This window comes from Nyctibius grandis, chromosome 21 (assembly GCF_013368605.1).
Source record: "Nyctibius grandis isolate bNycGra1 chromosome 21, bNycGra1.pri, whole genome shotgun sequence".
Taxonomy (NCBI): Eukaryota; Metazoa; Chordata; class Aves; order Nyctibiiformes; family Nyctibiidae; genus Nyctibius; species Nyctibius grandis.
Window position 1 is genome coordinate 7761113 of NC_090678.1, and position 16856 is coordinate 7777968.

The 16856-nt window shown below is 39.6% G+C and overlaps 1 protein-coding gene across 3 annotated transcripts in view; it reads left to right on the forward strand.

Annotated features, from left to right (window-relative positions):
* The window catches only part of DNM3 (dynamin 3), a 183257-nt gene that overhangs the window by 109580 nt on the left and 56821 nt on the right, over nt 1–16856 (forward strand). For all 3 annotated transcript variants that reach the window (XM_068416886.1, XM_068416884.1, XM_068416885.1), the window contains 2 exons: nt 5031–5140; nt 16739–16850. In XM_068416886.1, the coding sequence (XP_068272987.1) occupies nt 5031–5140; nt 16739–16850 (222 nt within the window). The remainder of the gene's footprint in view (nt 1–5030; nt 5141–16738; nt 16851–16856) is intronic.

Genomic DNA, 16856 nt, shown 5'->3' on the forward strand with positions numbered 1-16856 from the left:
TCCCACATTGCTAAGTTGTCTGTAATAAAATAACTCGCCTTGTTTTTCTTCAAAACTTTGCAGTAATATGAAAGTGTCACATGCTTCGTTTTTCAGAGTATGCTTTGAGAGTCAAGTGTGGTAAAGCAGAGACCGTTGTGAAGATGCTGTGTGGCTTTCTAAACTGAGAGAGAAAAATAAACTGAAATAGGAACACAGTAACATTCTCTTGGGTATATTTAGAATATGGTTGATGCTTGGATATTGATTTAAATACTATAAAAGTTGCTATAAGGCATCTCAATAGTTTGCAATGTCATCAGATGCCACAGCGTAGGCTGTTCTGCACTGGCAGAGAGAGCAGCTCCTAGGTGCAAGTAAGTCTGAGCCTTTCCTTTTCAGGATTGAATGTGCATCGTTTCTGCCCACCAGCAGCATTTTCTTACGCTTCTTATTTTTTTCTTCTTTCTTTAATATAGCTCACTCTGGCTCAGGAGGTTCACAAGCCACTGCTTGTGTCTGCACCTGTCTGTAAAATGGGGGGGTGCTGATCTACAAGAGTACAGTACCAAAGAGCATCTTCGTTTTGGTATTATTTTCTGCCTCGGCTGCTTAACTGCTTTGCCAAGTAGTTGGTTGGCTTTAGTGTTCCACCTACACATTTTAGCACTGATTGCAGGATGCCTTTTGGTACAAATGATGCACAGAACGAATCCTGCTGTAAAACAGCCTTTGTTCCAACTTGCCTAGTGTGGCCTGCACTTCCAGTTGGGAGCTTGATTTCTTTGGACTTGTGGTCCTCACGGTCAGCACAGACAGGTTTTGGCTGGTGTCATGACCGCTCGGTTGGAAACTGGTGTTCTAAAAAGCATTACAAAATGGTGAGCAAACCGACTCGGCTCCCAGTCACGTAACTGAAAGTGCAGTTTGGCCAATGCTCAGGCTCAGACCTGCTTTTCAGAATCAGACATCATCTCTTTGAATTGTCCTGCGTGAATTTTGCTTCTGTTCCTCAGGATACGAAAAGGGGAGTAGAGTCTGTCCTGCATGCTGCTGGTGCACAGCAGCCATCTTGAAGTGACAAAAATGAGAATTACCTTTGATAACTGGAAGAAGCTGAAGTAATTTAACAATCTCTTTTCTTGGAAGCAAAGGAATTCTGTTCCCCTTATAATCCAGTTAGCTGACATTGTGTCTGAGGTTTCTTCTTCTGCTGTTCTGATGGAGCCTCCAAAGTTCCAAAAGCAGAGAATGACTTCTGCCTCTGGCTGAAAATGAAGTTCATTAGCTTGGAAGTGCTGGCTGAGACCTTGCTGGGGAGGGGAAGCTGCTGTTGTATTTTTTGCATCCCTTGTGCCATTTTGGACTTCAGCAGTATTTATTTTTAGTACGTTTAAACACTGCAGAAGGAAGGGGCAGTTGTAATATGGCATATTTACATCATGCTGTCAGTTCCTGGCAGCTTGCTCGCCTGTCAGAGAACAGAACTAGTCCATTAAGGATGTGAGTGCTACTTATGCCCATGAGTGGTGAAACGTGGTCTCAAGGGTGGGAAGGCCTCCCAAGGCTCGCAGGTTGGTTTGTTTTTCTAAGGTGCATTATGGGGATTTTTTTTTTCGTGTCACACAGTCAGGAATGGGCCATGCTGCCTCCCACTTTTTCCTTCTCCTCTACTCTGTATAGGAAAAAGAGAGGCCAAGTCTCTACATGAGATCAGCATGTGCTGGTTTTTCCCCTCATGTCACGCTTAAGTTCTCTGCCCCATTATAAAAATAAAAATCTATAAATAAAAAAGAACAAATGCTGAGGGGGGCAAACTGGACCCACAGTTATGTGCATGTCGTCACTTGTAGAAGTGTGCCTAGCCCCATTCCTCCCAGGCTTCGTACATTCCCTGTTTCTTACTCTGTCAGCCTCTTAGGGTGGGAAGCATGCACAGATAGTTCTGGCTGGAGCTTTTTTTGCCCTGCCATAACATAACATTAATTGAGCTAAGGCTGAAATGATGTTGGGCTCATCTGCTGTTGAATTAGCTCATGCTCCAGTTATATATATTTTTTTCCTCTTTGTTTGAAAAAAAAAAAATTGTTATGGGTTTTGCTGCCACACTTTAATATTGCAGCAATACCTTTCTGCTGGAATTAAGCAGTATTTACGTCTGATCTCCCATATGTGATGTGCTGTCTCTGTTAGCTTCGAGCATAGGCACCCTATGATTGCCCTTTCTTGGAAACTGCTCTGTCTCAGCATGTGGGTAGGAGGCCATGTAAATAAATACCAACCACTTCTTAAGCCTCCAGTAGGCATTTCCTTTTTCCTGGTGGCTGCAGAAGAAACACTTTCTCACCGTTTGGCATCAAGCATTTATAAAACTTTCCTGCTTGTGGCATTTTTGTTTAGACAATGAGATTCTCAGTATAGATTTTTTCATTTGTTTCTATTTTTACTCATCTGTGCTTGCTTGGTTTGTCAGTAAATAGTGTCTGTCAGAACAAACACTTCATTAGAAACTTCTTAAATTTCTGGTAATTGAATAAGTAAATCGTTGTAAGCATATTCTGTAATAGTGAAAGATAAGTTTTAAAGAATAAAAATTAAGCTTATCTCATTTTTTCTTAGTTATGATGGAAGATACATTGATATTTCTACCTGAAAGATTTTTTTTTTATATATATGTAACCTGTCTTAAATGTTTGAAATAGAAAACAAAGTATCTTACATTACCATGCAGTCCAGCTTTCCACTGAAAAAAATTATTTGCTTTTAATACAAAGTTTAATACATGTTCTCCTGAATTTATATGCTAGGATATTTTTCAGTTGTGTGTTACTTAGTCATGGTAGCAAAGCTAACACGTTGTATCCTTTTAAATGCTACCAGAACTAGAACTATTTTGGACATAAGTTTATAATATCAGAACAGATCATATCAATAAAAATCAGTATTAGAGGACAGTGTACTTCTAATTCTTATGTATAAATATCTTTATTTAGTTTCATTTGCTATTTATTTACTTTTTTATTGGTAAATCATGAATTGACTTTGCTTAGTTTTATTTATCTCAGTGGTAATACTTACTGAATAGATGACAGACAGTATACTCTCTCTTCAGGGAGAACCCCAAAGGTTCAGAGAGTATATATTCTCTGGAAGCAGAATATAGGTATGAACTGTGATAAATAGCTATAGACTGGCACAGAACTAGACTCCTTCATTGGAATTGTTGTTAGATGAACAAGTGAAGAATATACATATATATGATCTTTTGTGGGTAATAATTTCTAGGATGGCTAAGCTAGAGGCAGTTTGAAAATCCATCAGGTATCTTTTATGTAATACTCCCACACTGGATTTGATAACTTCTGCATTCAACAAAACAAGACAGTAGAAACCATGCTTTTCCAGAGGGGCCTTTGAAATATGCTTTTTCTTCTACTGAGGCCCATTATGAGGCTGTCTAGGAAAGTGAGCCGTTGTTGGACACATCACTGTATTTTTATAGTTTCACTCTTGGGTACATTCTCATCCAGTTTAGTTTTGCAATCTGCTGAATCTTAGCCAAGTTGAATTGCATCTGCCCTCACAGTACGCACATGTCAGTCTAGCTATGACTTCTTCCAGTTCTGTGTGGTGGAAGTTACATTTCTGGGAAATATGTATTGAGAAAAATGAATCCTAGTTTGGTTTGTCCCTTTTGCCCAGTTTTATGGCATACAATCACCTGTTACCACATGCATATTTCTTACTTGAGCCAACCACCGTAAGTGATGTCCCAGTTCACAATTCTCCAGCGAGTGCAATGGGTGCTAGACTTTACAGCTAGTTCTGATGATGGCTGGACAGAGACTAGTCAGTCTTGCTTCATGTTGGCAGGACTGTGAAGGAATCCTAAGCTTTCCAGCTTTGGTGATTTATTGAACTTCCATAGGGTCATCGGGTAACCAAATTCACGAGAACCTCATTTGGTATCCGCTGCACAAATTCCAGGGCATAAATCCTCTCCCCACTCCGTTGCTGCCATGGTACCGGCCTTAACAGTGCCTTAATGGCCTTTGAAAGCTGTTAAACTCTGTACTGTGTTAGTGCTCTTGACAGCAATTTTATCGTGATGTGCAAAACCAGAATGGGGGTATGAGGATGCAAGTGTTGCCCCTCTTGTCTTTGGATCTCTTCTGCTTAGCATCAGGTGTATTTGCAAAGCAAAATGGAGAGGTTTGCCCTGGTTTATCCGTCAGTACAGGGACTTCAAGGAAGTCTAACACAATGGGAACAGCTAACAATCTTAGGGCTTTTTTGTTCTGACATCATAAAGTAGCTTGAGAGTGTTACTAGTCCTTAATTTTGAGTGACAGGAAGTAAGAAACCTAGAAAAGGTGAAATTATAGTGATTGTGCTGTAAATGAGAATTGTGATGAAAATGCAAAAGGAGGTGGCTACAGCAAGAGTGAATAGATCATTCCTGCTGTTTGGAGAAATGAGCTGGTTAGATTAGAGTCTGCTTTTGTTTGTGTGTGATATATATAAAACCTTGATGATGGTATGATTTTGATTGATTTGTATGATTTTTGTATTTTCCACTGGAGGAATTAAAATTTATCCCTGGGATCATCAAATGTCATCCCTAAATAATTAATAACAGTAATTCTAGATAGAGATGAATTTTATGTCACAGGTTACTCCAGTTGCTACGCAGACATGGTAGAAGAGTTCTGCATTGATTAGATACTGTCATTTTAGTTAAGTCTGACCCTTTTCTTTTTAGAATTCAGAGGAATGAAGAATAATAAATGTAGATACATTTGTGTTTGAGATGGATTTTTTTTTTTTACTAGGAAATGTTTTAAAAAGGGTCAGTGAAAAAACAGAACTGGAATTGAGGTTTCAATTCTGTTGCAGGTATGTCTATGAAAGATAAGCAGACTTTTCAATTTTGGGTATTCCCTTATGATAATAAATGTACTGAAGGCATTACCAACTAAGCAGAGCTTGCTGAGATAAGGCTTCTTTGAGACTTCTCACATAGTGTTGTTTTAATCTGTTTTTTTTTCTAGGAAAAAGAGAAGAAGTATATGCTTCCTTTGGACAACTTGAAAGTGCGAGATGTTGAAAAGAGTTTCATGTCTAGCAAACATATCTTTGCATTGTTTAACACAGAGCAGAGGTAAGAAACTGTGCTGTTCTGCAGGTACTTCTGGAAAACTGTGTCTAGCTGAGCATTTTTATAACTGGGAGTTCAGTTCTGGTATTTCCACTATGTTGAGTGAACAAAGATCTTGATACTCTTGATTTATCTGCTGCTTTGCTGTTGCATAATCATGGGATGAAAGGTTAGTGTCCTTCTAGCCACTCATGGGGTGAAACAGCTCCATGATTAGTCATCTAGTTCTTCCGTACGGCTGAATAATCATCATCTGATCCTGTTTTTGTTTTGTTTGGCAATTACCTCGGCTTGCCAAAACATTTGTGACTTCTGTACCTTGTGACCAGATTCAACTGGTGTAAATCACAAAAGCGTCATTGCTTTTCACTTTCTTCAGTGGAAAATCTTGCCTGTCTGTAATCTTGGGAGTCATTCTATTGTTTGTTTGGTTTTAAATACTGCTGAATGGCGAACAAATGAGATTCCTCTGCTCCTCTAAATAAGGAGAATCTTTGCTTTGTAGTGTTTGCCTCATACTTTTCCTTTCAGACTCCATCCTCTGATTTAAGTGGTGTAGGTACTCTGTGGAAACCTACACCTGATGCACAGCCAATTCAAATTACTGTGCACAAATAAGTCAAGGAAACGTGACAACACTTGAAGACATACAAGTGACCTGTAAATTTTATTTTTTTTTTTTTTTTACTGAAGAGGAGAGTTGCATTTGCAGCTGTCTCAGTGGAATTGCATTTCAGGAGTTAAGGTGCAATTTCTGTAAGTTCTTTTTTGGGAAAATAAGTGAAATTAATTGTAGTGGTAGCATGGATAGATGCTCTTGTGCTGCCAAGTCCCTTCACACCCACTCCCCCCTTGCATCGCCAAAGCTTGGCAATACATTCAGATGTTGTTCAAGATGATGAGGGCTGGATGTGGCTCCCTGCAGAGCCAGCTGTTGTTGCTCCTGAACTGGCCAGAAATAGTCCTTTCAGAAGCAAGGAATGCCCCTCCCTCCTGCAAAGCAAAAGCAAAGCACAGGATTTCTGGGCTGTCAAGTTTCTGCTGGCCCCAGAAACATGAGGACGCAATGTGAGTCTTGCTCTGAACTACCCCATGAAGGCTTTGCCTACATCTGCTGACATCTCAGCTAGCCTACATGTGGACATTGTCTGCCAGGAGATGCCCTTTGAAAGTATGTCGCACACATACTTGCTGGGAATAAGATTTCAAATGCTTGACCACTTGCATTTCTAGAACACGGAAAAAAGCTTTGAAAAAATTTTCATGTTTTTAAAAACACAGATGATCTTCAGATGCTGGAAATTAATATAATTCTGATTATTCTGCTGTAGATATGTGTGAATCGTCCCAACATGGCACATACATCAGTCAAGAAAGATGACTGTCCTGGTGGCTTGATATCAGCTGTACATATTAAGTTCCTTCCATGAGAAATCTGTTCATTTTAGCTCATTGTTTGTCCTTTGTTTTGGCTAATGGCTTTGAATATTTTCATCATCTTAATTACTGAAATGCTGTGAAAATCCAAGAGAAGAATGCATTTCCATTGGCAAATTTGGGATGTATTTGGGTGTTATATAGCTGCATGCTCACATTTTCACTGAATCTTCATACACACTGGACAGAAAGGATTTCAGAATCAGATGTCTAAAATGTTTGCCATGTCTGTAGTAACCCTGCCCATGTGGGCTGTGAGTAGACCCTCCAGCATCTGCAAGCTGCTCTAAAAACATACTTATATCTACACGGGCATGTTAAGACATGACAGCACACTGGTAAGATGACAAAATAACTTTGCCTTGGGAGAGGCTGTTTATAAAGACAGTCTTCCAGCTTAAAAGGAGGCAGAACTTTTTCTTGAAGAAATATTTATTGAATTCTAATTACAACAGCAATTCCTCTTTTACTATAAAACACCTGATTTTTGATATTTCTAAAAATCTGCCTGCTGGCATAAATTGGTCAAAACAAGTTTAGTATCACTTTCTGCTGTCTCCTAAATTCATAGATTGTGTCAGCAGAAGCAGGGATATTGGGGCTTGAGTAAAGTGATCTGGCCCTCAGCTGGGGACTGCATTCCCTGTCCCAGATGCTTAGGGAAAGCAGAACAGGGAATCGGTAAAGATCTGTTGAAATAAGAATCTCGTCGTTGTTGTGCTTTATGCTAATCCATTGATTTCTGTTTTCTGAATGTGGGGGGGTATGTGTGTGAATATGGCTTGCTTTACAAAATTCCTGTAAAAATTAACTTAGTTTTTGGTTGGTTTTTTTTTTTAGGGGGGTTGTTTTTTCTTTTATTAATTGAAAAAACCTTAGCAATTGAGAAAGAAATCAGCTTTTTCTTTCTGAGTTTGCCCACTGAGTGTTCTGGTTATGGAAACATTTTGCTATTTAAGATGTAGATCATTAAAGAACAAAGGCAAAATCATCTGTTCCAGCTTTCATGATAGCATGGGGATTATTTTGTATCTCTTTCCCCCCACCCCCACCCCTCATAATCTGCAGGTTTTTTTTTTTATCAACTATGCAAACTTTCTTAATGTTCAAATAAAGTATTTTAATTTTAAGGCAAAATCCCTTTAGGAGAAAAATTTTAATAAGCTTGTTCTCTTTTTTGTTCCCAGCCCCTCACTGCATAGGTATTCGCTACAGCCATATGTTTCTGATACTGTACATTTCAATAGTTTCCTGGATTATGCACTGCATTTTTTCCATTTATGAAAACCTTTCCAGTTCTGAAATACAGTTACCAGGAAAATGCTCATTTCACTGCATAGAAGGAAAAACCATCTTGAATTAGCTGAGGCTTGGGGATAGATGCAGAGGGAAACGAACAGTATCTGTCAGTTTGATTTACTGCAGAAGTCAACAGTTCTCTGACAGGAATCAAATGTGACTTGGTAATGTATAGTAAATGGAGACTGTGACGATTGATTTCACAGTGAAGATAAATTCTCATGAAATGAACATAATTATGTTTATGAAAAGGCTGCATTGTGAAATAATTAAATCCTTTTCCTGTTACTCTCTCATTAAAATTAAAAAACAAGGAGGAAAAAAAAAAAGGAAAACTAGTGTGAAGCAGATACAGTATTGCTTAAAGAAAGGGGGGGTGAGTTTTGCTTTTCAGCAAACTTAAATAGTTTATTTCAAGTTCTTGAGTGAGCCCATCTACTTAATTTATAGACACCACAGAAGACCTTTGGAGATGGACTCCTCTAGTTTACTTACCTTAGCAGTACTAGATATTAATGCAAAGTATATTAAGAGTGAGTGCCCTTTGACTCCTGGATCATTTTTGGCCATGTCCCCCACCTATGTGAGTCTGCCTTTAAGCAACTGAAGTTGAGCTGTAGGGTCAAGCAATATGTGTCTAAACCTAAAGCTGTCAAGAAAGTGAGTGCTATTTTGGGTTGACCATCCTTTTCTCCTCCATAGTAAACTGCTGCCAAGTCTCTTAGACTGGAAAAGAGATCAAATATATTAAAAGTATTTGAAAATAATTATGCTGTAGCAAAAACCCTAATGTTTGCAGTACTGCTGTAGAACATAATATGAAGTTGTGTAGATGTAGCCACTGACTGACTTACTTAGGCAGAGCTAAGAACGGAGTAGAGAGGATTTTGTCAGTGCCTGTGCTTGCATATACAGTAGATCAACCTGTGATGTCCTCACTGAGGAGTGTGTAAGACTCTTGTGCAGAGTTCAAGAACAAACACAACAAATTCTGCCCATCCCAGAAAGTTTACTTTCTTTCTCGGATTTCATTCCAAACACTTTGCCTATTCCCCACGTGTTTCCTGTAAAAATTATTTGCTTATTGGTGCTTTTTCTTTTAGCTAAATACGGTAGTCGGGGACAAGAACTGTAGTCTTAAGCGTGCCCCCCTTTAGGATCTACGCAGTGGTACCATCTCCCCCTAATTAAGAAGAGCAAGCAGTCATTATTTCTCATGATCTTGCCCAGTTGACTAATCCTGTTCTGGCAGGGGGATTGGACTAGATGATCTTTCGAGGTCCCTTCCAATCCCTAACATGCTGTGATTCTGTGATCCACATGGCACTATTTTACAAGATTCTGTGTTGTTCTAAAGTAGTCCTTTGCCTTTGCAGTAGAGTAGTTGCGCTTTTTTCCTGATTTATTGGTCAATAAATTGTATTACTCTATTACAACTCCATCTAAATACTTCTTCTCTTTTAAGTAAAGGAGGAATGATGAGTAAAAACTCTCTTCTTTTGCTACAAGCAGAGAAAAACTTCCTTTCCACCTCTTATCCAAGTCTGGAGAGATGCATTCTTTCTCTTTTGTGGGAGAAGATTCTACGAGGTAAAGATTTTTGGGGTTATAAAATGGTAGTAGGCTGAAGTGTTTAGAGTTGGTGAGTTTTCAGGCCTTTCCTGCCAATACTGGGGGTAGCAACTGTACAATGGGGAAGAGTTACCTGGTGGAGAGTCCCTTGTCAGTAGTCTTACGCAGGAAGCTCTCTTTCTCTTCGGACTCATTCCTTTCCCTGGAGCCAAAGCAGCAGAGCCTGTGTGTGCAATTCTCCCTTCCTTGCAGAGGAAGATCCCACCAAGTCTCCCTGTCTTTTACTTTCCTGCCCAACCAGGATCCAGATGAAACTGAATAATGGTGTTGCTTTCCTCACCTCTGTGGTTCTGTATGATAGGGGGATGTGAGGAACAAATTCAAAGCACAGAACTGTTCCTGTTTGCCTTCACAGAAATAGGTTGCTGAGAGCTACATGCTCCTCAGTGATCATGAAGCAGTGTGACAGAACCTACCATCCCTGCATGAGAGCTGACTGTCTGGGGCAGGCTCATTGTAGAAACAGATCCTTAATCTGAGGAACAGATGAATGTCAAGAGGAGAGCAATCAAAAGGAAGTTTTGAGGGCACACAATAGAACTGAAAATAGAATTGCCAGATGATGAATTTGAGCTACTGGCTTCTGAGTACACCGTGACTGTCCGGAATCATATTGCACAAGAAACTGTGTTGTGTAGTAGGACCCAGGAAAGTACGCTATGTCTACTGAGTGAAAGGTGTAACGGGATTTATTTTGGGTGCATGCTGTTGGCTGAGCGTTGCTCTAGAAGGGGATGGAACACAACTCTTCTCTGGGACTCCGAATGCACTAGAGCTTTAAGTACTGAATTTTGTCTTATGGACAGCAACTGGTTAACTGCTATCCATATATAAGGGAAATTGGGCAAGAGCCAAAATAAAGGGAACTAGTGAAAGGAGACCGGGTCAGAGGAGGTGTTGGATGGAAGCCAGGCTAAAGGAGAAAGCCTAAGATGAGATGTATGTTTAGTTGCTGTTTTTGAATTACTTAGAAAGCTAAGCCGCAGGAAGAGCTGGACTGTAAGCTATTCAGAGCCCTCTCTGTTAGAAATGGAAGAATGAGAACCTATTTAATTAAAAACCCCCACAACTTTAATCCAGAAAAAAGCTTCTGACATTTGTAAACAAACTTCTAAGATGCTGGTGAGTACAATATTTAAGAATAGGAAAAATATACAAACCCAAGGAATAACTAGCCTTTATCCCCCAAGTCCATTCCATTAAAAAAAAAAAAAAAAAAAAAAAAAAAAAAAAGAGGTTGGTTTTCTTTTTCTGGACTATTTCCTTCTTATCATTATTGGTAAGAATTCTTTGTATGATAAGTAAAACATAATATAGTGGATAGGTGGTGGAGGTATTGAGGTTTAAAACTGGTAGTACCGAGCAAAAAGGGGTTCTCAGGGAAAGGAAACAGCAGTGCCAAACCCACACCTTAAATATGATAGTTACACTGTACTTGAAGAAAATTCCCTAAGCGATTGTGTGGGATCTGAAACGTTAGTGACACCTGCCAGAGATACAGGTGTTGTAAGCATGGGCTACGTCATGGCTGGTGAACTTGACTTGGCCTGCAGGACTTGCTGACTGTGACCCAGCAAGGTCTGGGTCCCGCTGCCCCATCCAGAGCAGCACAGGGCTGGAGCAGGAGACGTGCTCCCTCCACGCGTGATGAGGGACTTACAGCTGCGAGCAGCTTTTGCGTCTGTGTGGCCCCAAGGCAGGTTCCAAAACAGGCTTCCATCCCTCACCACGAAAAGGATCAAACCTTCTTCTCCGGGGAGTTATGGAATATTGTAGTGCCAGTTACTGTTACTGCTGCAGATTTTGGCCTGTGTTATGTTAGTTTTGGCTGCATTTCTGTTCTGAATTACATATAGAACTCTAGACACTTCATTGTCTAGGCTTGGCTATATACTGATCAGCATATCTCCTATTCATTTTCACCCTAAAATTACATGGGTTTGTGTGTGTATTTGTGTGTGTGAACTTGAAAAGATCCTTATACTTCTGGGAGACTACTTACATGAGTTAGGTGGGAAAATCCTCAAGCGCTATTATTTCATGACATTGTCTCAGAGATTGTATCTTTGGCTTTTCTGGATGTTAAGAAAAAAATCTTCAGCGACATATGTAATTAATTTTAATTAGCATTCACATTGGACTGATCTGAAATGGCACGCCTTGATAGAAAATGTTAGTCATTGCTGTTAACTCACAGCAGATGGTCATTTTTGTTTCTTTAAAATATATGGTTTGCGGAGCTTCTAGCAGAGCTTTCTTATATGAAAAATAGTGCACATATTCAAACAAGCCGTTGTGGAATTACAGGTGTCTAAAATGGCAGACTAAGACTAAGGGTGAATAAGCAGAGTGTATACAGTGGAGTTGCAGGTTGAATAAGTAGAGAACATACACTAGGGTTTCATACAAGATTTCCTTTCCCGATTGTGCATGTATATCTGGAGTATCCGAATTCTGTTATTTTCTCCCTTTTTCATTTTAGGTGACTATTTATGAAACCCATTTTCTGTATGATTTCAGTTTCAATCAAATAAGAAATATCTAAGAATTTTGAATCTTTTGTGTTTTTCATGGAATAAAATTGGGCCGATTTGCATTTGGTTCTAGATTTCTAATGTTCATTTTAATTCTGCTTGCATCCTAATAAAAAGACCAGATGTTTACCAAAAGATCATTTAAGATGAGAAGCGCGGTTGTTTGAAATCCCTGTAGAAGAAGATATTCCTTTATCTTTCGTCCTGTGAGCAGCTTCGCTTGTTTCAGCGCGACTGCTGAAGTTAAATGTGGGTTTGTGTTCTTTGGAGGATTAAAATGGCTTATAGGCACAATTCTACAAATTTCACTAATATTCTTGCTCTGTAATTGCTGTTCTGTCTCCTCCCATATAGGCAAGAATAAATGCATCTTCATTTAATCTTGGTTTGTATTTTCTCTCTATATAAAAACATCGCATGCACATACAGTACGTCTTTGTCTACTGAAACGTTCCAGGTCCAACTCAGTCTAAAAGCTGTCTATGCTTATGGTTCATGTATGGATATGCATTAATAGATATGCACGCATATTAACTGGGTTTGTAATGTGTCTACAGTGGTTGCCCTTAAAATCTTTCCAGGTTTGTTGGAGATAAATATTTAACCTTATCTTAGTATTAAGAAATTGCAAGAGGTACTATACATCTTGAGGTCTCGCAGTTGAGTTTGCTCAGACAGCAAGCAGTTTTGATGTGCAACCACTGTTGAGGGAAACCTACTGGTATTGTCTCCACTGTAGCAGGCAACTACAAAGTTTGTTCTTTGTGATTTTCAGTTGTGTGTTATTCACCTGTTGGTCCTGGATTGTATAGTTCTCCTGTTTTATAGGCAATCAAACCTCCTCTATGCAATGTTGACAGCGCAGGCTTCAGGACTAGTGGGGCAGGAATCTCAGTAACTCGCAGCTGGGCTCAGTCTTCAAGTTTATCTGGCACTTCTCCATTTCCTCTCGTACGCTTTCAAATACCTTACTCCATACCTGCATTTTCATGTTAGGATTCTTCCAGTACAGGAGGGGTTAAAGAAATACCCATGGACAATGTAAAGGTCATTTCTGCATTAGAAAATTCACTTTGGGCCCTGAAAAGGGGGAAAGGAATCCAGTATGCTGGAAACAATAGTAATAATAATAAAGTGAAGAAGTTGTTGGGTAAGCAAAGTTACAGCTGGGTGTCTGATGGACTTTCAGGTAATGGTCCTGGCCTAGAAAAGGTATGTCTTGAGTGTGGAACCATTCTGGAATCAGAAATGATGCTTTTAGTCCAATTGTCTGTTCATCTCCATAAGCGATTATGTTGTGTTTTTCCTGGAATGCAGTTCTTGAGGTTCATTTATCTAGCGTATAGTAAAATCTGCAGACAACAAATAGTAACTCTTCATATTTTTTCACTCTGGAAAAAAAGTAGTATTATGTTAATTTCCAGTAATGCCACTATAGATATATTTTCATGTACTTCTCAGGATATTAAATTGCAATGATGAGACTCCACAGGAGGAAGCAGCATAGGTAGATGTAGTATATGCATATAGCTTTGCACACCGCTTCCCCGTTCATGTGTTCACATTTTTTAAATGGTAAATATTCAAAGGAAATGTTGCACACAAACTGTACTTCTAGACATGTTCCTATTTATGTATCTGTTTTGTTTCTACAGTCCCTTAGATTTAAAGATGCCTGAATATCGACAAGATTTGTATTGTTGAGGGGTTATCTTTTTGCTTCTCGGTATCCTGTGTTATATCATTCTCTTTTATGTATAACATCCCATTTAGCTGCTATAGAGATGACAATGAGAACATGACCTCACTGTGTTCCATCTGGAGTAAGGAGGTGAGGATTGAGGAGCAACTGTTTCTGTGCTCGTATCTTCAGCAATTTTAAAAAGTGGAAGAGAGAAGAAGACAGAAAATCTGAATGTTTTCAAGAACGTTTTTACAGCTTTCCATGAGACGCCAGTGGATTCCTAATGAGTAAAACATGTTAATGTGTTTTTGTAAGATTCCACTAGTAACAGAAAAAGGACACACTCTTTTCAGAAGTTACTTTGGCTTTTCTTCCTTTGAAAAGTTCCTGTGCCTGTCAGCCTTTCTGGAAGAAAGAAAGACAAAGGAAGTCTGGTAGCAAGGAAGCTGATTTGGGAGGCAAGCATCCATTTACCTACTCTACTGTAAGCTTCCTATGAGTTCTGGCTCAGGGTGTACATCCTTCAGTTCCTCACTTATGCTAAAACTTGTGTCTTTTGCGGTGGTGGTGGGGTAAGATTAGCTACACTAAAATGGTGGAGCTCTCAGATACTACAGGGACAGCGGCCTCGGGGAGCTGGAGACATCAGCTGCATGGCCATAAGGTGTCCCTAGACCTGTGAAAAGTCTTGATACGGAGACAGGAATGCAGGACTGCCAGCTCCCATCTGTTCAATGCGGTTCGCTAAAATCCCTTCTCCTACAGCTACGCTTCATGTAGCAAGTCACAAAATGCCAAAAAGTTTAATATATAACATGACAGTCCTGAAAAAATGTTTTCACAAGCTGGTGTCATGTTGTTTTGCTCTTGCAGATAAGTATTTTTGGAACTTCCCTATCACTATGTTTTACAGCCTTTATTTGCTCTATTGTTATTTTTAGTCCTCTTCTGAGAGTACCCTTTTACCATTTCAGCTTCCTATTTCTTCAAAGTTATAGCTGCTTAGTTAACTTAGCCAAAAAACTTATCTCAGTAAAAGTTTCTCCTAACAATAAATTAAAGCATTTTTTTTCCTCTGGCGATCTCATTTTGCTTCTATTTATTTTTATTGAGTTCTTTGTTTTGTTCAGTAAAAGTTGACTTGGAATTCCACAATATTGCAAATTGAATATAATTCAAGTGTTTTGTCATCAGTTTAAGGTAACGGCATCTGAGGAGGTCATCCAGGCTATTATTTGCCTTAAGGCAGGATTAGTACATTTGGAGTCAGGGAAGAAAAAAAAGGTTTCATTTTAAATTTCTAATCAAAAAAATCCATAGAGGTTTCAATCATTCATACTGTCGGTGGCTTTGCCTGAACTATGGGACGTGACCCTTTAGTGTCTCTTTGTCCCTTTGCGGGCTGGTTTCTCCGGGAAGGAAGCGCAGGTGTGCTGCCCTGAGCGGCACTGAAGCACGCTCCCGTGGCATCTCCGATCGGGATGCTTGCAAGGAGCAGTGCAAGCCCGGTGCTGAGCACGCCTGCCTGGCTGCTCGGCTGCAGCCACTGAAATTGGTGAGAATTATGTCACCAACATAAGGAAATCTGAGTATGTCCGTTATTCTCTGCAATCTATAAGCCTGCTAAAAATACCCGATTTCCCTCTATTCAGAGGTGGGTACGCTCTGGTTGCTATAGTGTGGTTTCACGGCTGATAATTTAATGATTAGGTGTCATGGCTGCTTCATGCTCAGGCATGAATGCTTACTGTTCCATTACAATTTTTCTACCTGTGTTTTATCTGTTTCCTGAGACTACCTCTCGAAAGCCAGGCTAGGAGCTCTCTGGTGACATAGTTTGTAAGGGAGAAGCACTTCTGTGAGTGGGAATTACATCAAGTTGGTTGTATTCCAGCAGTGTGACGGTGAAATCCCACCAGGCCCTGAATGCTAAAGAGATTTGTCTCGGCAGTGATGATCATAGCTTTATTTCCTGGTCCTATAGCATATTCAAATTTTTTCCCCTCAAAATGTGGCAGAAATGACCTCTGTAGTTGCATAATGAAACCAAAGGACCCCTTGTCGTTGCTGGCTTTGAAAGTGAAATAATCATCAACCCCCCTCCCCATCCCCACTCACCCTTCCCCATAGCTTGCTAAGGAAAGAAAACAGCCCGGCTGCGATGGAAGGCTGATTCTTGTGCAGCCATTAAGATCTAGCAAAACGTGGTTTCCTAACCCTTGTCAGCTAAACTTGTGGCCCTTCCTAAAAAGACTGTTGGCTAACAAATTTACAGCGATCTGGTCTGTATATAGAGTTAGAATTTGGAAACTAATGGCTAAACCATAAGGGGAAAATCTGTTCTGTTTATTGGAGAATTTACAAGTACCACCTTCCTGCATATTATGTATTTTTCCTCCTGTCTCTTTTCTTCCATTAAGTGATTTATCTAATTATATGAATTACCTGCAAGACGTGTTATTTAAACACGTCCCAGTTTTCTTACTGTGGCGGGAGACATCAGAGGTTTGTTTTGTTCATTGAAAAGATGTGATTATCATTGTTTTCTTTTCCCTTTTACTGATGATGTCTAAAGGCTAAGAAGGGTATATAATGCACTGAAAGGACCTAACATGGGAAAAAGTTGCATTGTTAATTATTTTGATATTTATTGGTTACAGTACAACCAGTCACAAGACACGCAGTTTTATTGGCGTGTCTTACGTGTTTGTCCTCTGCATCAAAACAGCCTTTTTTTCCTAAAAGTGCCCCATTTTGGCAAAAGCTGGAAAATTAATTTTAAGTAGTTTCACGGTGCTTTCAGATGATTATTATTTCCAGAGCTGTGCTGTAGCATTCTAACATATTTTTAAGTACTCCATGTAATTACTAAACAAGCACCTGTCCCATAAACTCTGTTGTCCAAAACAATTACCAAGTAATTTCTGATCCCAAAGGATTTTTAATTTAAAATGTTGTGTGCATGATACAGAGTAGTAAAATGCTAGTTTTACAATGTGGTGCTCTTTGTTCTAGGAATGTTTACAAGGATTACCGTTTCCTTGAGCTAGCCTGTGACTCCCAAGAGGAGGTGGATAGCTGGAAGGCATCTCTCCTACGAGCCGGTGTCTATCCTGATAAATCCTCAGTAAGT